This window comes from Lindgomyces ingoldianus (assembly GCF_010093535.1).
Source record: "Lindgomyces ingoldianus strain ATCC 200398 unplaced genomic scaffold BDR25scaffold_64, whole genome shotgun sequence".
In the NCBI taxonomy this organism is placed as follows: domain Eukaryota; kingdom Fungi; phylum Ascomycota; class Dothideomycetes; order Pleosporales; family Lindgomycetaceae; genus Lindgomyces; species Lindgomyces ingoldianus.
Window position 1 is genome coordinate 191,310 of NW_022985225.1, and position 18,487 is coordinate 209,796.

Below are 18,487 nucleotides of genomic sequence, written 5' to 3' on the forward strand. Positions count from 1 at the left end.
AAAAGCTTTTTTATAGTTATACTTATGCTTAAATATTACTTTAAGCTTTAAATAACACTTTATAAACATACTAGGCTAGTTTATGTAAACATAGCCTAGATTATGCTTAGCGCGCAAAGAATTAGCTATATTAGCTATAAATGCTATCTAAGGGGAAATTCCTTACGCATATAGCTTAAGTATAGTCTTAATAATTACCTACTTTCTTTTATTGCCTAGCCTTTATAATTTAGCTGTAGAATTAGCTTATAAAAGTTGTTTAGCGCTATAGTTATTTATTATCTTTTATAAAACTTTATATATAGCTATAGCATATTTTTTTAAAAGTTTTATGTCTTATTTAAAAGCTTAAAGTATAAGCTGTATCTAACATTCTTTTAGTATGTCTAAGTAGTGTTGTAGGGAATATATTAGTATAGAAAGAGTAGTTTAGTAAGGTCTTAGCAAAAGTAAGTAACTTAGGTGTGTAAGCAACTTGCCTGTAAAGTATGTTAAATAGTAATAATTTTATTATTTTTATAGTATTACTAAAAATAAAGTAAGTTATAGCTCTTATAGCTATTAATAACTAGTAAATAGTAGCTACTAATAGTATACTTTTTTATATGTATATTAAAGTGCTTTAACTAGTCTAGACTAAGCTAATTAGTAGTCTAGCTATGCTTAAAAATTATAATAACTTAATTTTAAAGTAAATTTTTTTATACTAGTTTAAAAAGTAGTTGCTACCTTAAAAAATAATAAAAAGTAAAATAGCCTACTTTTTAGCATTAATGCTCTAGATAGCTATTATCTACTTCTAGTTACCTAGCTAGACTGCTTTTAGCTATTCTTATTTTTTTTAAACTTATAATAACTACTTTAGTAAATATTTAGCCTATTATAAACTTTATTTTATTAAAGTTATACATGTTATTATTTTAAATACTATACTTAGCTTTAATATTCTTTATAAAGTTAAACTAGCTTTAAATTACTATAAAAATTTTATAAAAAGCTTTTTTATAGTTATACTTACACTTAAACTTTACTTTAAGCTTTAAGTAATGCTTAATAAATATATTAAGCTAGTTTATGCTAATATAGCTTATATTATGCTTAGCATGTAAAGAATTAGCTATATTAGCTATAGCTACTAGCTAAAAAGAAAATCCTTATGCATTTAGCTTAAGTATGTGCTAAATAATTACCTACTTTTTATTATTATCTAGCTTTTATAAGTTAGCTATATAATTAGCTTAAAAAAGTTATTTAGTGTGTTAGTTACTTATTATTTTTTAAAAGACTTTATAAATAGCTATAGCATGTTACCTAAAAAGTGTTATATTTTATTTAAAAGCTTAAAGTGTAAGCTGCATTTAATATTTTTTTAACACATCTAAGTAGTGTTATTAGAAATGCATTAGTGTAAAAAAAGTAGTGTAGTAAAGTCTTAGTAAAAGTAAGCAACTTAGGTGTGTAAGCAACTTGCCTGTAAAGTATGTTATTCTTAAACTAAAAGTTATTAAACTTAGATAGGTATCTAGGCTCTAGGTATTCCTTTGCAATACTAGCAGTGTGTCCCTATACTAACACTATGTTTGTATACTTACCAAAAGAAACCAACAAAGTAAGCTCTCAGCCTTGCGCGTCGTTCCCGGAGCCCCCAAAACTGACCTGCACCGGCTTCGGTATGGGGACCCGACGCCATGGCAACCGGCCGCCTAGCTGTACTCCAGACACTCCATCAACCAACCAAAATGAACAAACAGCTCGAGCACCACTATTTTAAGCCTTTGTGTAAGGTCGGGTCGGGGAATATACGTCAGATGCTTCGCCGGGTTGGTTTGACCGTCGATCATGATGATCAGGAGGTCCGGAGTCCGATTCCTATATAATAAGTGAGACGGAGAGAAACGAAGAATGTAACATGTTGAGGTAGGCATCGCAGCAATCCGTTTCTTTACATTATCAAGTCCAGTGCATCTTTGCTCTCCTTTGTTTGTTGCATATTTCCCACGGTCTGTATCTTGTCGATTCTTCTAGTACCCAGACATCTGCATCAACTTCCATCACGCCCACTATTTCCCAAGCATCACCACCCCAACGCCGAAAATTCTGCCCTTGTACAGCATCAGCCACCTTCGGCAAAGCGAAGCTCAAAAAACCGCCTCCCCGACCTATACTCCACTACCACACTCGCTCTAAACCCAATCCTAAACGAAAACCCAAATCCTACACTACGCTTACAAAAATGCACTCCCGCATCCTCTGCAAGACCACCGTCCTCGGCCTCCTCGGCTTCTCAACCGCCCAAACCTCCTCAACATGGGGCGAGCCCTTCTCCGTAGATGGTGGGTCCTCATCCCAAAACCTCGTTTCCAGTGCCGCGCCCATCGCATCCTCGGTCCTGTCTTCCGCAGCTTCAATCGCTAGTTCATTCGCCTCAGAGGTCAGTCTTTCCTCTGTCTCTGTTTCTATCTCTGTTTCGATGCCAGGGTCAATGTCGATACCGGGTTTGACCGACAAAACTTTGAGTCCTACATTCTCATCTTCTGTGTATGCGTCTGGATCAGAGAGCGCCGCCTCGAAATCTGCTTCAACCGTGAAATCTTCTGGAGCCTCGACGCTGACGAGTAGCCAGCGTGGGACGACATCTGCTGGAGCTACCAGTAGCGGCGCGGCGGCGATGACGACGGGGATTAGTGCGCTCTCGAGTACAGGTGGTATTATGCCGACCGGAGGTGTGAAGATAGGGTTTGTTGGGGCTTTGGCTGGCGCTGCTGGTGTTCTGTGTCTATGATTGATTGCGTTAGTGGAGATGAACGCCAGAAAGGCGACATCAACGACGAGATGCGATATTTGAGGATATGAGCGAAGCATGATTCTGGCATTGTAACGGAGATATCGAGGTCATCTGGCGAATATTGGGATGGAAGACACAAAGTCGAATTATGCTGGAAATACATCCAATGGTTAGAATCATAATGGTGACATTTATTACACAGAGTAATGATAATGATACACAATAAGCCATATGCACAAACCATATGCACAAACCATTTCAAATCCCTCGACAACTTGACTAATTACTCTTTGAAAGGGGGTATCTCTGCCCAAGAGAACTCGACCTCTCCTCATAGTGCATTTCCTGAGCATCCTAAAATCATCCACTCTAACCACTCGTCCCCTCCCTCTACCTGGGACTTTTTACTTTTTACCTCATACGATCTACTTCCCACTAACCTCCCCACCCTCCAACCTCCCAACTAACCTCTTAACCCCACTCCACTCCTCCCCCCTCCTCTCCAACCCCCCTAACTCCACACCAACCTCAAACACAGTAACAACGCCATCCATTCCCCCGGCACCCACTCTCCTCCCCTCATTTCTCTCCCAAGCCACCTTGTTCAGACTCCGGTTCATATAGCCCATTCCTGACTGCAACGCCGCAAAAGGCCCCCGTTTGTTCTCACTCGGCGAAACCTTCTGCACCGGAACCTCAACATCAACATTCAAATCCCAGATCTCCAGACTCCCCGCGCCGTCTACGAGCGCGAAGACCGAGGGTTTAGCCGGAGACCAGCGGACATCATAGACCAGGTCCTCACGCGCGATATCTAGGAGAGGAGTGACGATTTGGGACGCACCTGGGGCGGAGTGATTGCTAGCCCCACCAGTAGCGGCAGGTGGCCGGACTTTCCAGAGTTTGACGCTCCAGTCGACGCTTGAGGAGAGGACAAGGTCTCCGAGATCGATGGCGCCTTTTGCGGGATGGAAATCCAGACTCATGACTGGGGCTGCGTGGCCAGAGTATTTTACGCGGCCGTCTACGCCGGCTTTTGCGCCGGCGCGATCGTAGCGGTGGCAGGGGTAGATGGAACCTTCTTCTGTGCCGGCGAGGAAGTATGTTGGATCGGATTGCGGGAACGCGATGCATGTTACTGCCATGTCGTCTGTTTTTGCTGGAGGTGGTGAAGCAAGTTCGAGGAATTCTTGGGGTTGGGAGAGCATGTCGACAGTCCAGCCACAGACCACGCCGTCCGTGGAGCATGAAATGATATTATTCGCGTTTTGGGTTCCCACGATATCGAGAGAGTAGACGGGATGTGTGTGGCCGGAGCCTGTAAGTGGTGTCTTCTGGACTGGAGCGTATTTGGCCCGGGTGTCCCAAAGCAGGACTTGGCCTGAGTATGCACCGCCGATGATGAGGTTTGGATGAAAGGGTGAGAATTTCGCGGTCAAGATGTCGGATTGTGCGTGGAATATATACTCGGGACGGTCGTGCATGTGTAGATTCCAGACTTGGATGAGGCCGTCCGGGTCGTGGGGTGCGGAGGGATTCTTTGTGTAGGAAGCTAGGACGAGCTCTGGAAACTGTTGAAACTTAGCATCATCTTGATGATTACAGATTTGAGGGGGGATGGTGTCACACCTTGGCAGAAAACCCCAAATCCGAAATCATTCTCTTCTTACTCCACCTCTCGTCCCAAAACTGCGCAATCTCCTTTATTCTCCTCCCCTTCTTCCCACCCGTAGACCCATACCCTTCGTCTTCCTCATCCACCTCCACACCCGCCAGTGCATAATCAGCTAGAATATCATACTGCTGGTCTAGCGCCCTCTCCAATACCTTCGTACTCCTCTCCACAAAACTGAAGAAATCATCAGAGCTCTGCATTGCATTCAACTCCTCATTAGTCAACGTCTTGAACGGAAAATTCTCCTTCGACCCCGCCTGTGCTACGCCTGCATCCAGACCAGCTTGTTGTGCAGATTTGATCTCCTCCTCAATCTCCTTGCGCAGATTCATCCGAATCTCGTCATCCCTTTCTTTCTGCCTCCGACTCAGCCTCTTGCTCGCCCGCGGCGTCCGCGTCGGACTCTCATCTCTCTCCTCGTCGCTATCTCCCACACCCCTTGACTTCAGTGGTGACCATTCCGAGCTAGTTTGCACCCCCTTGTTGTACGTGATAATCTCCTTCTGGGGCTCCGCGTCGAATTCAAAGACGGTGGCGAGGGGCGCTATTGACAGGGTCTGCATTTCGCGGTCGACCATGCCCACTGCAGGTGCATACGATGACGTCTGCACTTCATTGTCGCTGCTCAGTTGTCCTGCACTAATCACAGACGTGGGCCTCGTTGCGCGGCCTCCGGCGGGCGATCCAGGGCCCGTAGAGCTTGGTCTGCTGTCTCTGTCGCCGAGGATGCCGGAGAGAATGGACTCAACGTCGCGTCTTTGCTCGGCACGGCTGGGGGTTGGTTGTGCTAGCTATGAAGCGCTGTTAGATGGTGATTGCGAGGAAACTGTATAGTGAGTGAGTGACGTACGTCTGAGGGAGAACTGAGTGACTGCCGACTCGTTGACGTTTCTCTCCGAAGCTCACGTTGCCGCCGCATTTCTGCGAGCTTGGCCTTCTTGGCGAGGATTTCATCGCGGCGTTGTTGCGCCGCGGAGTCCATGGTGAAGATGCGGATATGCGGACGGTTCAGTTCGATGAGGGGAAGCTATTATTGTTGTGGGCGTTGTTGAAAGTATCTAAACGGATAAAGCTCGTAGCCAAGGAGGGCTGGGTAGGCAGGCGGATATCTACCATTAAATTCCTTCAAGTCACCAGCAGCTCAGCGTGAAGGGGGAGAAGGAGTGCTATTGTTACCTTTGGTCGTCTCCAAAAGCTCGCCAAGGCCAGGGACAACAGCCCGCGCGCCAAGACAGGCCTGGGTAAGATTTCAATCGGGCAGAACCGCGTGCTCACAACCATCACCGTTTCCAGCTTCAATCCCAGGGCCCAGTCACCTCAGCTCTCCGCTCCACGCGCCGGAACACGCCATCGCCGTTACAGACCCGATTCCCTTGCCATTGGACACCCAGGAGCTTTCCAATTCCCACAGCTCTCGTCCTCTAACCTCCTCAGTCACTATGTCGACATCCGTCGGGATCAACGTACGTCCCAATGCAATGCGCTGCGGCCACCTCCCATTGAGCTCCCTCTGGCTCTCAACATCACATATACTGCAGCGTCACAGCTAACAGCGATGGAAAACAGGTCCTCCGATGGTCCGCGCTCGGATTCGGCGTCTTCTACGGCATCTACTACCAAGCCTCGATATCCTCGCGTGACAAGCTAGAACTCGCAAAACGCGAATATGCACACAAAGAATCCCTGATTTCGCAAGCCAAGGCCGAGTGGGCAAAACAACACTCTTCACTAGCGACATCATCTAGCGGTACGCCTTCCCTGCCAATGCTTGCATAAATCCCTCCTCTGCCTTCCCGGACGGTGCCAAGCGTAAAGATGTCGAAAAGAAGGGATCTGGTCAGACAACGGAGAACTATGCTGATGGATTTTCTTCTATAGCGAAAGTAGACCCGAACGATCCCAACGCCGACCTAAACGCAGTCCTCGGGATTACGGATGAGAAATGAGTGCGCGCCTAGAGTGAGCTAGGAGGAGAAGGGAGGTGGTTCCTTGTTCTGCATGTGCGATAAGGCTGGTGTACTGCGGGATGGTGACGAGAAGAACCGGAGGAAAAGCGACGTGTACCCCTGTATTACTTTGTGCCTACTGTACAACATAGACTTCGCTGGATGGGCACCTTTCAATATCAGACATAACGTAACTTACATTAAGCTTGGCTAGGGCAAAGGAGTGAGAGCATCGTTTTATTCTATATGTGGAAACACCATTTCTCGTATCGCATGATGCAAATGCTACTATACACCATTACTCAAGCCTCACCCCGACCCACCCTACCCCTAACAACCATCTACCTCCCTCTAGACTCGGTAGATGAAAAATTGAGCGGCAAACACCCACCACCAAGAATGGCAAAAGAGTAGAAAAGCTCACGAAACGTCCAAGCAGGCCTGCTGACGCCCGCAACATAAAATGGCCAAGCGGAAAGGCTGTCTTATGTACAATAATACCTTTACAACTTCTAAACCTACAACCGAGATCCTTAAGGACACGGCTCTATAGCACTTCGCCGACAATCTTAGCTGCCTCCTTGTAAGTCTTGAGCAACTTCTCGCACTTCTCGCGCTCGGCTTTGATGGTGTCGTCCTCGTAGAGGAGTTCCTGGAAAAGAGCTTCTTTATAGAGGGAGCTGACTAGTCTGTTCTGGACTACGTCTTTAGAGTGGTTGACAAGGAGGTGCATGACTGCCTTCGGGACTTGGTCTGCGATGGTTTCGCGAACAATATCGAAGTAGGACGAGATGAGACGGCGGATTAGCTCTGTTTCAAGAGCTTCACGCTCCGTTAGAGCGGGCGCCTCCACATCAGTGGGCTGTACATAGTGAGCGTTGTGGTTATAATCATAAAAGGGAACAGAACTTACGAAGCCGCCTTCAAAATCTTTGGTTGGGCTAGCCATATCGAAATCATCCGGTACCATTTCCAATACATGCGCAGGCTGCCTTGTATCACCCCTTCGGAAACTCTGCGCAATGCTGGGCTCAATATTCTGACTAACGTGTCGGCTTCCGGGGCGGTTTTCGAGAGCACTTTGTGTTGTTGGAGAAGCACTGGTCGGCGCCCCATCTTTACCAAAGAAATAATTCAGGAAGCTATCACGGGTAGATCCTGCACCACCAAGAGGGGGCGGTGATCTGTTACGGTTACCATTGAGAGCACCTGCCATACTGTAAGGTCCGTTCATCATGCGTCCTACTGCAGGCGACATACTGCGGCTTGCTTGTTGGTGATGCTTACGGAGGGGAAGTGGCTTGTCCATTTGCGGCACTTCACCCTCATCCTCATTGACGGGAGTGTCAGTACCATTGACACCGTTAAGCTCTCTCATCCGTCGCCTCTCGCGCTTCTTCCTCTCGGCGTCAATAGCAACTTTCCTTTCTCTCTCCTGTTTGTCATTAATGACGGAAGACATGGCGGCAGCGGCGCCAAGGAAGTTTGGATGATTTGTGTTGATGTATGCGCGTTGAATGTCGATCAACGATGCGACGTACGTAGAGCATGGGCCAAGCTGTTCTCGGAGGAGATCGGATACGACTTCAATAAGCTTGCCTTGAAGACGAGGATACCTGCTCAGCTCTGTCGACCCGCATGTATGGCAGATCTTGATGAGTTCCTCATACACCAATTCGACGCAGCGCTGACTTGGAATCTCAAGAAGCTTGATTTGAGGCTTCACAAGAAGGTCAAACGCGAGTTCTGGGACAAACAAGCTCGGGCGGGGACCGGTCGAATTTCGAATCGCAGTCCGGATATCAAGAACAGAGAGGTTTTGGGTGGGGTCGACTTGTTCTAGAGAGTTTCCAAAGACTGAGTTGAAGATATAGTATATCCTAGCACCTCCACAAAGTTCCTTCGTCGAAATCTCGGCGGATGTGCCATCAATCGAAGAGATGAATGAAGAAGCAAATCGAGTCATGAGCTGCAGTATAAGAGAGCCGCGATGCTCCTTTCCGGTAAACGCTACATCGCCATAGCTTGCAAGCTCTTGTTGTGTTTGTCCCATCAAAGTGTTCAACCGCGCCTTAATGTCTGGTAGCCGATCTCGAATGTGCGCCATCAGGGTCTGGTTGAGGCTTTTGGCCAAGAATTGCGTTCCACACCGATTTGCCATATTCCTGTATGCTGGGTGGTGTCTGAAGAAATCCCGTTCCGCGGACAGGGCGTCCGACAACGACTTGTTCCCCTGGATGTCTTGCTGAGAACGGTTCACGATGCCAATGAAACCAAGCTTGAGAGGGTACACACGCCCCGATAGTATGTCCAGGGCGTTCGTCCCGTGGTCCATGAGGTCTAGTTTAGTGAGGACACCGATTGTCCTCCTACCCATAGGGTCCACATGTCTGGCTAGCTTCAGAGCTTCCGAATTGACGAGATCAACGTTCGCAGGGGACACGGCGAGGATGATACTGTTCGGCTTTGCGATGTACTCTGAAATAAGGTTTCGAGTTTGTTTCTCGATGTCGGTAGGCTGGTCGCCAATCGGTACCTACCAATGTCAGGGGGGTTTTCTTTTTCTCCAGAGGAAACTGAATTACAAACCTTGGTCAAGCCGGGCAAATCGACTAATGTCAGGCTAAGGACATGAGGGGAGTATATCTTGAGGTTTATGGGCTGCCTGTTGATCCCCTTGTTGTTTCCTGCGATTCTCGCAGTCTCGGCCTCGATTTCACGCTTAACCTCGGAAAAGTCGTAGAAGCGGCGCCCCGGGATGTGATGAAATTCCGCCCATTCCTGTTGCCCTGCTACACTCGCTGGTGTATGTGGAACATGCACTTCGTCGTTCTCAGGTTTGTCGTCACGGTCGCTAGGGAGGTTTATGAGTTGGAGGATGAGAGGCCGCCTCGTTACAATTCCACTTCCCCGAGGCAGAAAGTCTCTGCCGACAATATTCTCAAGCACGGAGGACTTCCCTGAGGATTGTGATCCAACGACAACCTATGGTACAGTCAGCGTTCATCCCTTGTTGGCTGCGTCCTCGAGAGGGGCAACCGCACAATTTGAGGCAAATCCAGGGAGTCGTTTCCGATGGTGTTGAAGACCAGGTCTTGCAACCTGTTCACGATGCTGAGCAGCTCCTCGCCGAGAGCAGCCATTGCGACGATGCTGGCAGATGTTCGCTGTACTGTCCTCCTGATGACCTTGCTGGTTCGGAAAAAGGTAAACAGAGTGGACTCTTGGCCAAGGTCGAAGCCTCTGTGGAAGGCTGATACTAGAGGAAGGTTGTGGATGGCAACGGCAAATAAATGGCGAAGAAGGAATAGGTGACTATGTCCGGGCTCCGGTACAGGTCTAGCACCAGGACTCTTCACCTCTGGCACTTCGTCGTCATGGGTGTTCGTTTTCACGCGCTTCCAAGGTCGGTCCCTGTGGCTAGTGCCCAAGTCACGTGAACCCTAACCCTTCACACTCGCCTCAATGCCCTATCTCCTTAATTTCTCGGTTCAACGCGCTCATGCCATCTGCATAAAGGAGACAACCATCCACGCTCAGGCTTGTAATCCCAGGGCCTCTTGGCTATGGTGGTGTCCGATACAGGCGTCGACTTCCGAGTAGCCAGAGGTCACCCCTTTCGGTGTTGTCGGGAACCGCACGCGTTTTCGATCTGACATCCAGCATTGCCATGTTGGTAAGCATCTACATTATTGGCAAACTTGTGGCCAACGCCTCACACCTTCTGATGTGTGCCTATCTTTCCCGGCGCTGAAGGCAGCTTTAACTTGGAAGTGCAAAGGAAAAAAAAAGTACAACTTTAAGAGTATTATCTTTTCTAATTTACTCTGCTCTGTGTTAAATGTCCCTAAAATACAACCCCAAGTCAAATTAACTTTCTATTGCCGTGAGCGGCTTAAATTGTTAAAGGACACAAAGAAGGTGACGTTAATATTACAAGCGTTGCTTTCTCTAATATTTCGCTTCCCTGCCTCAGGCTTACGAAACCAGCATAATAGAAGCACAACAAGACGCGCAGGGCAGCTTAGGTAAATTTAGTTACAAAATATAATTGCATGTTGGGCGTAGCGTGTCGACAAACCAAAAGCTCTGCTTGGTCGTACAGTGGTCGCCCGGAGATGGTCGTCGGCGAATCAAGCGCTCAGGTTGATCGCTCGGTTTGACACTGATATTATGTCACCGTCCTCCGGCCGAATTGGGGTTGATCCTAGTATGACAAGCACTGTCTCTACTACTGTATGGAGCGAGTGAGGCGAGGTAGAGTAGGTCGGCTCTGTTTCAGCTATACTAGGATGGGGAGAGAAAGAAGTGAATGTTACGATATCTTACCTCGACTTTCCTATTGCTAGATGTCTTCTGACGATAACAGAGGGTCTTAGGGAAAGGGAGAAGGGTAAGAGATAGGGACAGAAGGGAGAGAGTCACGTAATACTTCTCTAACATATAACAGGGCAAGGAGGGTGTACAGTCCTCTATGCAATCTAGCTAGAAGTATAGTAAAGAAGAAAGTTAGTAGAAAGTAAAAGAAAGTAAAAATAGTAAAATAACTAAGTAGGTTTAGTTTTTTTATATAAAAAAAATCTTTTACACACTTTATATTAAAAAAATTATTAAATATACTACTATACTTAAGGTTGTGCTTTAAAGATAAGAATAACTACACTGTTTTAAATAGTAAAGAGAGAGTAAGACTAACGTACACCACAGGCAAGTTGCTCACACACCTAAGTTGCTTACTTTTGCTAAGACTCTACTAAACTACTCTTTCTACACTACTTAGGTGTAAAAGCCACTGTTACGCCCCTACCACACATCGCGGTCTACGGTTGGACTGATGGGGATTTCTGGGAAGTGCCCCACTCTCTAGACAGACAAGGATGGAACCCGTTTATGCTTGAGTGGGAGGAGGTGATAGGCCCGGACAAACAAGGTCTGGAACAAGCGGAATAGCCGCTAGGCAAGTGCCTTGTCTAATAGAGACATTAGCAAGAACGTGCGATAGCTCGTAAGAGATAGTTAGTAGGTGCTGCATCCTCTTGCAAGCCTAGGCTGGCTTCCGCGAGACTCTACAGTTACTAGCAACTATATAGGCTAGGTATAGGATTAACCTTAAGGAGGTGTAGTTGACGTTTAGTTTATTCTATATAGACTAAGTAGCATTCTAGCTTTTTAACAAGCTAAATACTAGTTGTATATCCTGCACTCTATATACCTCCTCTCCTGTTTACCTGAACTGTTTGACCTAGCGTCCTATACTGCTGTCAGAGGGCAAACCACGATCAGGCCTATCCTACCCCAGCTCCCTTCGAACACAGTGCCAGTAACCAGGCCGTACACCTGGAAGCACCGCACCTCTTTTCTCCGCTAAACCCAGTAAAGGCCCGCGTACTCGTAAAAAACCCGCGAGTAAGGATTATAACAGCAACTTGCCTATAGTATACGTTAGCTACAGCATGTTACTTTAAAAGTCTTATGTTTTATTTAAAAGCCTAAAGCGTAAGCTATATCTAACATTTTTTTAGTGCGTCTAAGTAGTGTTGCTAGAAATGCATTAGTGTAGGAAGAGTAGTTTAGTAGGGTCTTAGCAAAAGTAAGCAACTTAGGTGTGTAAGCAACTCGCCTGTGGTGTACGTTACTATGTACCTTTTAACTATTTCTTTTTACTTATAGTTTAATAGCTTTTAGAGAAATAGGAGTGTATTATAACAGAGACAAATTACTGCTAAGCCTTGCTTGTTAAGATTTATGCTTATATACAAAGCACAGGCCATGCCACCTCCAAACAGGTCAGGTGAGGCTATATTAGCCCGTTCTGGGACATCAGGCCTTACTCTCTAGGTGTGATTTCTTCCCTCTTTGTACTTATTACCACCTTTAGGCCTAATAACCTCCTAGCTAAGCTCGCTAGCAAGGTGTCTCCTCACAGCCATATCCGTCAAGGCGTGCCTTCTGGGTGAGAGATTGCTGAACCTCGCTAGTCTGCATATTCAGATGGCCAGATTGGTGAGCACCTTTAAGATATTCATCTTTAATAACAAGAGGGACAGCGTTAGGATTAAATCCACGCTTAATTGCTTGACCGTAGATACTATCAACAGTGTAGTTTAGTAGTCTAGTAATTGTAAGGACGGAGCTCTATACCACTGCGCCAATACAACCAAAAAGGTACGAATAATCAACCAACAGTTGATTATTGCGTACAGAATAGTATATATACCCGTCGCACGTAAGCGCCATCTCGGCCTTACAGTAATTAAGATGACCTGTTGGGCAGTTTTACCCCTAGATGGCGATTTCAGGGCAACAACTAAAGCTTGAGTAGCGATATTGTGATTATGCGATATAGACATGAAATAAATCGTAGTGTAGCTGGAAATCTATTGAAATTTGTTCGGAATGAGGGACTAAGAACCTCTGAGTTTTGTGCCAAGACCGTGGCGTTTTTAGCGTGGGCAAAGACTTTTGTAAGGCTTATTCGCAGGTAGCTGAACTAATGTCATGGCTGCTCTGGAGGCTCCACAACACCCTTCTGCTGTACCACCACCCAGGCTTACAGGCACACATCAGCCTGCCGGAGGAGCTACTTCCAGCTCCAGTAGTTTCTAGTGCAGGATCCCAGGGCCTATAAAGAAAGAGAGAGACTCCGGGTAGAAGAAGATATTAGACACTATTAGAACGTACTATGCACCGGCGACCAAGGTAGATTGACAGTTAAGATTTTCCCCTGCTAGACCCAAACGATAGCGGATGTGTATCTTTCTTGCCTGATTCAGCTGATCGCAAAGTCAGCGTGTGTTTAGGTCTGTGGGTTGTTAGCCACAAGGTTTATGGTACCAGATATCAGAAATTTTTAAGCGCCACCCTACTTATTGGGGATAATACTCATGGCTACCGATCAATAAGTCTCTTCAGGGGATAAAGAAGGGTAATAAATTTGGCAGTATTCTTTCCTGGAAACGAATATGGCATGTCAACAAATGCTTTGGAGCATATGTATGGAGGAATGAATATATTCAGTATTTTGCTCAAATGAAAAGGGTGTTCAAAGGAAAGGCAATTTTGTTTCGAACCAGGCCTTTGTGCTAACATGCAACATCACATAGAAGGACTGTCTATAGACAGCACGCTGGTATTGGTGGTTCCTGCTTTATATACATGATCATGGACAATCCAGAGTCCAAGTATACCAACCAAGATCCAGTTCACCATATATTCCAAAGAGGTCACCGTGGTGGGTAGAAAGAACAGAACCTGACCCTACTCACTATATTTTGGGCATTACTGTGTGTCCTACTAAGTCATCATAAGCTTCCGTGTTCGTCAGCTTTCTGCTGAGGTGTCGATGAAGCCATCTATCTAACTCCCCACTGTGAACCACTAGACACAGCCTTACACTACCATAGTTTAATGTCGCCCCAACCACACAAGATGCAGGGAAACGCATTGTGAAATCTCACTTGGCCTTTAGGTAGACGGCGCATCGCACAGCTCATCACAAGTGGAAGCCGGGTTGAGGATGTTGCCAGCAAGAGGGGTTGGCTAGTTTGAAATGCAACGCTTTAGTTGTTTGCCGATGTCGAGACTTCAGTTTTTTCGGTGCCTAAGATGAGGTTTTTTTACGTTGTCACCCACATTAAGATTTCTCAAGTGGTGCGGAGAGCAGGAAACTGCTCCCAACTAGCAATCTAACTCTAAACTCTACGAATCTTTGTGCAGGGCGAGCTATTCCCTGAGCTCTGGAGATCTACTGAGGCGGAGCATGGCTGCGGACTTTGGTTCAAGCAAGGAAGCTTTCAAGGTGAACACCCCGCTCAGCCTGAATGCATCAGCCAGGGTACAGATCGAAGGCTTAATGGCGCTGATAGATTCGAGATTTTGGCTATATCAAGAATGATTATGCGGCTTACGCCACAACGAGTCTCACTCCATGTCGAACCTGACTCATCAATTGGCAGGTATCGAATATATTGACTTTGCACCTCGAGGTGTAATTTTGTCCACTACTAGAATGACAAACTGTACAAAGCGCGACTGTCTGCGCTAGACAAGAAGAACCCTGCACCAACACATTGTCGCCTCCCCATTTCAGACCCCACCATGCTGCAACACCATCCCAGCCACTTTCATGCTTCATGCCCAATTTCATGCATCAGAAAGCTAATCACTCAACATCATACACTCCACACTATCCAATGCTAAACTCCATCGTTGATAAAAGTAGACATGCATTTTTTTTTTAGTTGAGGTATGCCATCGCTGCTACGGCACCGAAGATGAGCGCCAGCGGGCTGGAGCCGAGAGTCGAGGCTGCACCGGTGTTCCGTGGAGCACCGCCCCCGGTGGTTGGGCTGCCACTAGTGGATTTCGCACCGGTGGCAGAGGCAGAGCCGCTAGAGTGAGCGGTGCTAGAGAGCGTTGGGACGGAGATAGTGCTGTTGCCGCCAGCAGACGAGGAAACCGAAGCAGAGGCAGAAGTGGCGAGGGTAGAGCCGCTCGACTTGGCAGAAGATGCAGAGGTGGTGGATGAAACAGATGAGACCGCAGAGGAGCTGGCCGAAGCAGTGCTGCCAATGACCTTGATCAGGCCGGTGAAGTTTGGGTCGGCATTGCCTTGTTGAACCTCAAGGGCGTAGTCGTCACCATTCGCGAGGGATGGGTCAACGGTCCACTTGAAGGTACCACCAGTGGCAGACGCTATGATCTGGGTTAGAATGCTACTATTGCGATGCGCAAGTTAACAGCATGAACTCACTAGTCAGCGTGCCAATAGTCCCCAGGGCCTTAGGGTCACCCTTTCGGAGGATAAATGTCGTTGCGGCGGTGCCTGCCGGAGAGTATTTGATGTCGTAGCTCTTGCCAACCTCAACAGTGGAAGGGTAAGAGTCGATGGTCAATCCAAGGGTAGCAGACACAAGGGCCGCGCCAGCGAAAATGTTGGAAAAGAAGCGCATGTTGATTATAGTATTTGACGGTGATTAGAAGTTTGTGTTTATTACAAATGTATATGGCGCGTTGAGATGTAAAGAGTGAACGAGTGTGGTAAGCCTTGTAGAAGACTCAAGAAGGTAGATGGGTAGTGATTGATATGGGAAGAGAGGGAGAGAGTAAAGGGGAACCGAAAATAAGTGGGAGGAAGAGGCAATTATGAAAGCTTGGGGCGCAGCTGACAATTTACGAGGTCCCCCGGCTGAAGGAGCGCCAGAGCAACGGCAGGAATGAACACGGTCCTTTCCACATCAAATTGGATGCTCGAACTGGCTAAGTTCCACATGGATGGCTAATGAGGGTGAAGGTCACTGCACCAATCGCCTCAGGACCCAATCAGAACGGAGCTCGTTCACGATGCCGACCACTGGAGATCCTGGCACCCTGGGCATCGCATTCTAGCATCGAGCCCAGCCTATTGCTGCTCCTTTCCATCTCATGAAGCACAAGAACTCGTCTAGGAGGGCCAGAGCCAGTTGCATTCACGCCATTGCTCAGGCGCACAAGAACGACCGCGCTAGTCCATTCGCGGATTAGTGCTGACTGCATGCGGGTTCGAGAACGATGCCACTCAATAATCCGGGGAAGGTTCAGGGGCTTGGACCCAGCTTTTTTAACATCTCACGATTCATTAAAAGAGTTCAACGGCGCGTGCAGCTCTTGGGAAGGCTTTTGCCTCAATCTGCACACCATGACGTGTGACTGTGTTTATTGAAGTACTGTAAATTTGTAAATAGCGATCTAATTTTCTGGCCATGTGACTTTCACATTCCTTGTCGCCTTGGCAACAAGTTTCGTGCCAGGGCCTTTCTTGACGGAGAACCACCTGTGCAACTAAGGATTGGCTGTTGGCATGTCAGCGTCTCTTCTATCTCGCATCTGCATCCTCAAATCTTAACTTGATTAGTGCGTTCTTAGTAGGAGGACCCTCGCATTCGGAGATGGTGGAATCCACGGAAGATCGCTCTGTTAATTAGCGAAAAGGCAATTTCCACTTCAGGTTGCGAGATGAGGCCACGAGCGATAGCGCCAAAGCAAACATGCGGCTTGAAGGCGTTCCGCGCTAGTCAGAGCCTCATGTGGTTGAAAAGGAGACTAGGACAGGAGTGGGCCGAGGGTGTCACAACATATCTTGCTGCTGAAACAGTCAGTCCAGTCGAAGTACAACATAGCACTTACTCGGAAACATGGCCTGGGATGATTGGATCAGTTGAGTCTCTTGCTAGACCTGGGGGGGCATTAACAGGATGCAGACTTCTTCAATGCGCAGACGCTACTCGAGGTGCTGCGTTGGCGATGCGAACTTTTATTATTCCCAGTAAGTCCAAGATAATCTCGAAGGCCATCGCTAAACGCCATAACATCGGTACCAGGACTGCCATCCAACCACCTAGAAAGAAAATGAAAGGAGAGGAAAGCAAAAAAGGAAGAGTGGGGAGTGGGTGGACCTTTCGCCGCAGTGAATAATCTCGAGGACTTGCTTGATGGAATGGAATAGCCCGGAAAGAAGATGGCGAAAGCCCGTAAATGCCCAACCGAATCCCTTTAGCAAGAGTGAACCCGCCTAGGTGTGAAGCACTTATATGTAGTCATCATTCAAGCCCCTTCTCAACTATGTACTCGATGTCGTTAGCATTAGCGATGATGTCGGCCTGGTCGTTGGAAGGAGAATTATCGAATAGCGAGGTCGACATCTCCTACTTGACCTCGGGAGCAGCTGCTTTGCCTTTCTTTCCCGTCGGTTTTAGATTAGCCTTGGCTTTGTCTTTGGGTGAGCCATTGGAGGAGATCTTTGCCTTCTTTGGTGTTACCTGTGTGGTGGGGTTACCCTCCACTGCGGCAGCGCCTTTAACCAGTGTTAATTAGTAAGCTCCAGGAAGAAGGGGAGCATACTTCGCTTTTGGGTACGCTGAACAGCCTGGAATGTCTCCCCAGCGTCAACTCGTGCCTTGTACTCTTTCGCATTGCGGAGAATAGCGCGAAAGTCGTGCTGGAACGCGCTTGCAGTCTTCACGCCATCGATAGCGGATATCATCTCGTAGTGCTTCATAGCAATGCTTGTAACCCCAAGGCCACTAAGCAGTGCCGCGACGACTTGGGCCGAATACATTTTGCTCGTACCCCCATTACCGTTAGACTTACCCATTGTTGCTGACTTGGTTAATGGTGCAGTGGAGTGAATATTGCTGTATCAGGGCCCAGTTGGTTCATATGGAGACGAGAAGTCGAATGTTGTTGGGCGTGATGGAGAAGAGTGTTGTATAAGAGAGAGAAAGTTGATACAGGAACAGAAGCGGGGACTTGATCAAGATAAGCGGCGTGAGTGAAGGTAAAGGTAGAGTCAGATAAGAGCCGGTGAAAGATGAAGAGTGGTATGATGGGAAGTGTGGATGGTGAAAGTGAACTCAGCGCTGCCAACAGGAAAAAGTACATATATGTACTACGTGAACATAGCCGTCACGTGAGCAGTACAAAGGTAGTAACTTTGTAAGACGTTACTTACAGCTGGGGAGGCCATGGTTATGTGCCGTAGTACGTCTTACAACTTCTATTTTTATAAGCATTTGCTTTGTATGTAAGACCTAATTAGGCATCTGTAAGCTTAAGCTTATTTTATTTAAAAAGAAACTATGCTTATTTTTAACTATAAGCGCTATATTTTGTTTCTCGTTTATATAAACAACATACTTTATATTTATTATAATAACAATAAGTTAGAAGCTTATTAATTAATTAATAAAATTAAAAAACATATAGTTAAGCTAAAAAAATTAAAGGCTATAACGTACCTAACGGGTTGGCCGGCCACACAGGTTGGCCGGCCACTTTTGCTAAGCCCCTACTAAACTCTACCTATCTACATAATGCCTTAACAACAACACTAGATTAAATCTTCTAAAAAATGTTAAATACAGCTTACTTTTTAGGCTTTTAAATAAGACTTAAAACTCTTTTTACAACACGCTGTAGCTATCTATAACATCTTTTACACAACACTAAGTAATTAACACACTAGACAGCCTTTATAAGTAGAATGCTAGCCTAAATTAAGGAATCTAACTAAGCTTAAAAAGAAGGTAGTTGTTAAGTACATAC

At 46.7% G+C, this 18,487-nt stretch overlaps 10 protein-coding genes across 10 annotated transcripts; 4 read left to right on the forward strand and 6 right to left on the reverse strand.

Moving 5' to 3' along the window:
* Positions 1–1,576: 1,576 nt before the first annotated feature.
* Positions 1,577–2,187, forward strand: BDR25DRAFT_363235 (uncharacterized protein; the record flags this gene model as incomplete). Its single annotated transcript, XM_033696711.1, has 4 exons — positions 1,577–1,670; positions 1,708–1,860; positions 1,918–2,000; positions 2,026–2,187. The coding sequence occupies 4 exons, from the start codon at positions 1,577–1,579 to the stop codon at positions 2,185–2,187; spliced, it is 492 nt and encodes a 163-aa protein (XP_033539871.1).
* On the reverse strand, positions 2,070–2,943 carry BDR25DRAFT_117232 (uncharacterized protein). The gene has a single exon (XM_033683651.1). The coding sequence runs from the start codon at positions 2,860–2,862 to the stop codon at positions 2,215–2,217; it is 648 nt and encodes a 215-aa protein (XP_033539872.1). The 5' UTR covers positions 2,863–2,943; the 3' UTR covers positions 2,070–2,214.
* A 267-nt stretch (positions 2,944–3,210) lies between these two features.
* On the reverse strand, positions 3,211–5,628 carry BDR25DRAFT_298748 (cytoplasmic dynein-like protein 1 intermediate chain 2; the record flags this gene model as incomplete). The annotated part of the gene is made up of 3 exons (XM_033689098.1): positions 5,311–5,628; positions 4,415–5,251; positions 3,211–4,356 (listed from the first exon to the last, which is right to left on the reverse strand). Exons 1-3 carry the CDS (start codon positions 5,440–5,442, stop codon positions 3,211–3,213), a joined length of 2,115 nt encoding a protein of 704 aa, XP_033539873.1. The 5' UTR covers positions 5,443–5,628.
* A 115-nt stretch (positions 5,629–5,743) lies between these two features.
* Positions 5,744–6,596, forward strand: BDR25DRAFT_308023 (uncharacterized protein). Its single transcript, XM_033690950.1, has 3 exons — positions 5,744–5,923; positions 6,027–6,207; positions 6,339–6,596. Exons 1-3 carry the CDS (start codon positions 5,900–5,902, stop codon positions 6,404–6,406), a joined length of 273 nt encoding a protein of 90 aa, XP_033539874.1. The 5' UTR covers positions 5,744–5,899; the 3' UTR covers positions 6,407–6,596.
* On the forward strand, positions 6,336–6,657 carry BDR25DRAFT_117246 (uncharacterized protein). Its single transcript, XM_033683652.1, has one exon. It carries the CDS (start codon positions 6,459–6,461, stop codon positions 6,618–6,620), a length of 162 nt encoding a protein of 53 aa, XP_033539875.1. The 5' UTR covers positions 6,336–6,458; the 3' UTR covers positions 6,621–6,657.
* Positions 6,658–6,734: 77 nt separating this feature from the next.
* On the reverse strand, positions 6,735–9,781 carry BDR25DRAFT_273831 (dynamin-1). Its single transcript, XM_033687376.1, has 4 exons — positions 9,451–9,781; positions 8,996–9,391; positions 7,320–8,942; positions 6,735–7,268 (listed from the first exon to the last, which is right to left on the reverse strand). Exons 1-4 carry the CDS (start codon positions 9,547–9,549, stop codon positions 6,954–6,956), a joined length of 2,433 nt encoding a protein of 810 aa, XP_033539876.1. The 5' UTR covers positions 9,550–9,781; the 3' UTR covers positions 6,735–6,953.
* A 1,445-nt stretch (positions 9,782–11,226) lies between these two features.
* On the reverse strand, positions 11,227–13,495 carry BDR25DRAFT_363239 (uncharacterized protein; the record flags this gene model as incomplete). The annotated part of the gene is made up of 11 exons (XM_033696712.1): positions 11,227–11,250; positions 11,291–11,359; positions 11,635–11,656; positions 11,701–11,794; positions 12,171–12,203; positions 12,331–12,494; positions 12,536–12,783; positions 12,819–12,891; positions 12,951–13,008; positions 13,095–13,165; positions 13,299–13,495. 11 exons carry the CDS (start codon positions 13,493–13,495, stop codon positions 11,227–11,229), a joined length of 1,053 nt encoding a protein of 350 aa, XP_033539877.1.
* Positions 13,496–13,567: 72 nt separating this feature from the next.
* Positions 13,568–14,605, forward strand: BDR25DRAFT_363240 (uncharacterized protein; the record flags this gene model as incomplete). The annotated part of the gene is made up of 10 exons (XM_033696713.1): positions 13,568–13,606; positions 13,646–13,691; positions 13,743–13,775; positions 13,835–13,874; positions 13,906–13,940; positions 13,995–14,056; positions 14,123–14,240; positions 14,279–14,335; positions 14,362–14,391; positions 14,451–14,605. 10 exons carry the CDS (start codon positions 13,568–13,570, stop codon positions 14,603–14,605), a joined length of 615 nt encoding a protein of 204 aa, XP_033539878.1.
* Positions 14,336–15,532, reverse strand: BDR25DRAFT_298756 (uncharacterized protein). Its single transcript, XM_033689099.1, has 2 exons — positions 15,159–15,532; positions 14,336–15,100 (listed from the first exon to the last, which is right to left on the reverse strand). The coding sequence occupies exons 1-2, from the start codon at positions 15,355–15,357 to the stop codon at positions 14,643–14,645; spliced, it is 657 nt and encodes a 218-aa protein (XP_033539879.1). The 5' UTR covers positions 15,358–15,532; the 3' UTR covers positions 14,336–14,642.
* A 1,556-nt stretch (positions 15,533–17,088) lies between these two features.
* Positions 17,089–17,909, reverse strand: BDR25DRAFT_320337 (uncharacterized protein; the record flags this gene model as incomplete). Its single annotated transcript, XM_033691893.1, has 3 exons — positions 17,089–17,237; positions 17,285–17,546; positions 17,895–17,909. 3 exons carry the CDS (start codon positions 17,907–17,909, stop codon positions 17,089–17,091), a joined length of 426 nt encoding a protein of 141 aa, XP_033539880.1.
* Between the last annotated feature and the right edge of the window lie 578 nt (positions 17,910–18,487).

What these genes read in the sequence shown, in the direction of transcription:
- BDR25DRAFT_273831 (XM_033687376.1), bottom strand. Translation starts at nt 9,549, where the DNA reads ATGGCTGCTCTCGGCGAGGAGCTGCTCAGCATCGTGAACAGGTTGCAA. An exon ending in CCCTGGATTTGCCTCAAATT is followed by an intron (nt 9,392 to 9,450) that starts GTGCGGTTGCCC and finishes ACTGTACCATAG; the next exon opens with GTTGTCGTTGGATCACAATC. An exon ending in ATTTGCCCGGCTTGACCAAG is followed by an intron (nt 8,943 to 8,995) that starts GTTTGTAATTCA and finishes TGACATTGGTAG; the next exon opens with GTACCGATTGGCGACCAGCC.
- BDR25DRAFT_298756 (XM_033689099.1), bottom strand. Translation starts at nt 15,357, where the DNA reads ATGCGCTTCTTTTCCAACATTTTCGCTGGCGCGGCCCTTGTGTCTGCT. An exon ending in GACTATTGGCACGCTGACTA is followed by an intron (nt 15,101 to 15,158) that starts GTGAGTTCATGC and finishes CCCAGATCATAG; the next exon opens with CGTCTGCCACTGGTGGTACC.
- BDR25DRAFT_308023 (XM_033690950.1), top strand. Translation starts at nt 5,900, where the DNA reads ATGTCGACATCCGTCGGGATCAAC. An exon ending in CGACATCCGTCGGGATCAAC is followed by an intron (nt 5,924 to 6,026) that starts GTACGTCCCAAT and finishes GATGGAAAACAG; the next exon opens with GTCCTCCGATGGTCCGCGCT. An exon ending in ACTAGCGACATCATCTAGCG is followed by an intron (nt 6,208 to 6,338) that starts GTACGCCTTCCC and finishes TTTCTTCTATAG; the next exon opens with CGAAAGTAGACCCGAACGAT.
- BDR25DRAFT_117246 (XM_033683652.1), top strand. Translation starts at nt 6,459, where the DNA reads ATGTGCGATAAGGCTGGTGTACTGCGGGATGGTGACGAGAAGAACCGG.
- BDR25DRAFT_117232 (XM_033683651.1), bottom strand. Translation starts at nt 2,862, where the DNA reads ATGCTTCGCTCATATCCTCAAATATCGCATCTCGTCGTTGATGTCGCC.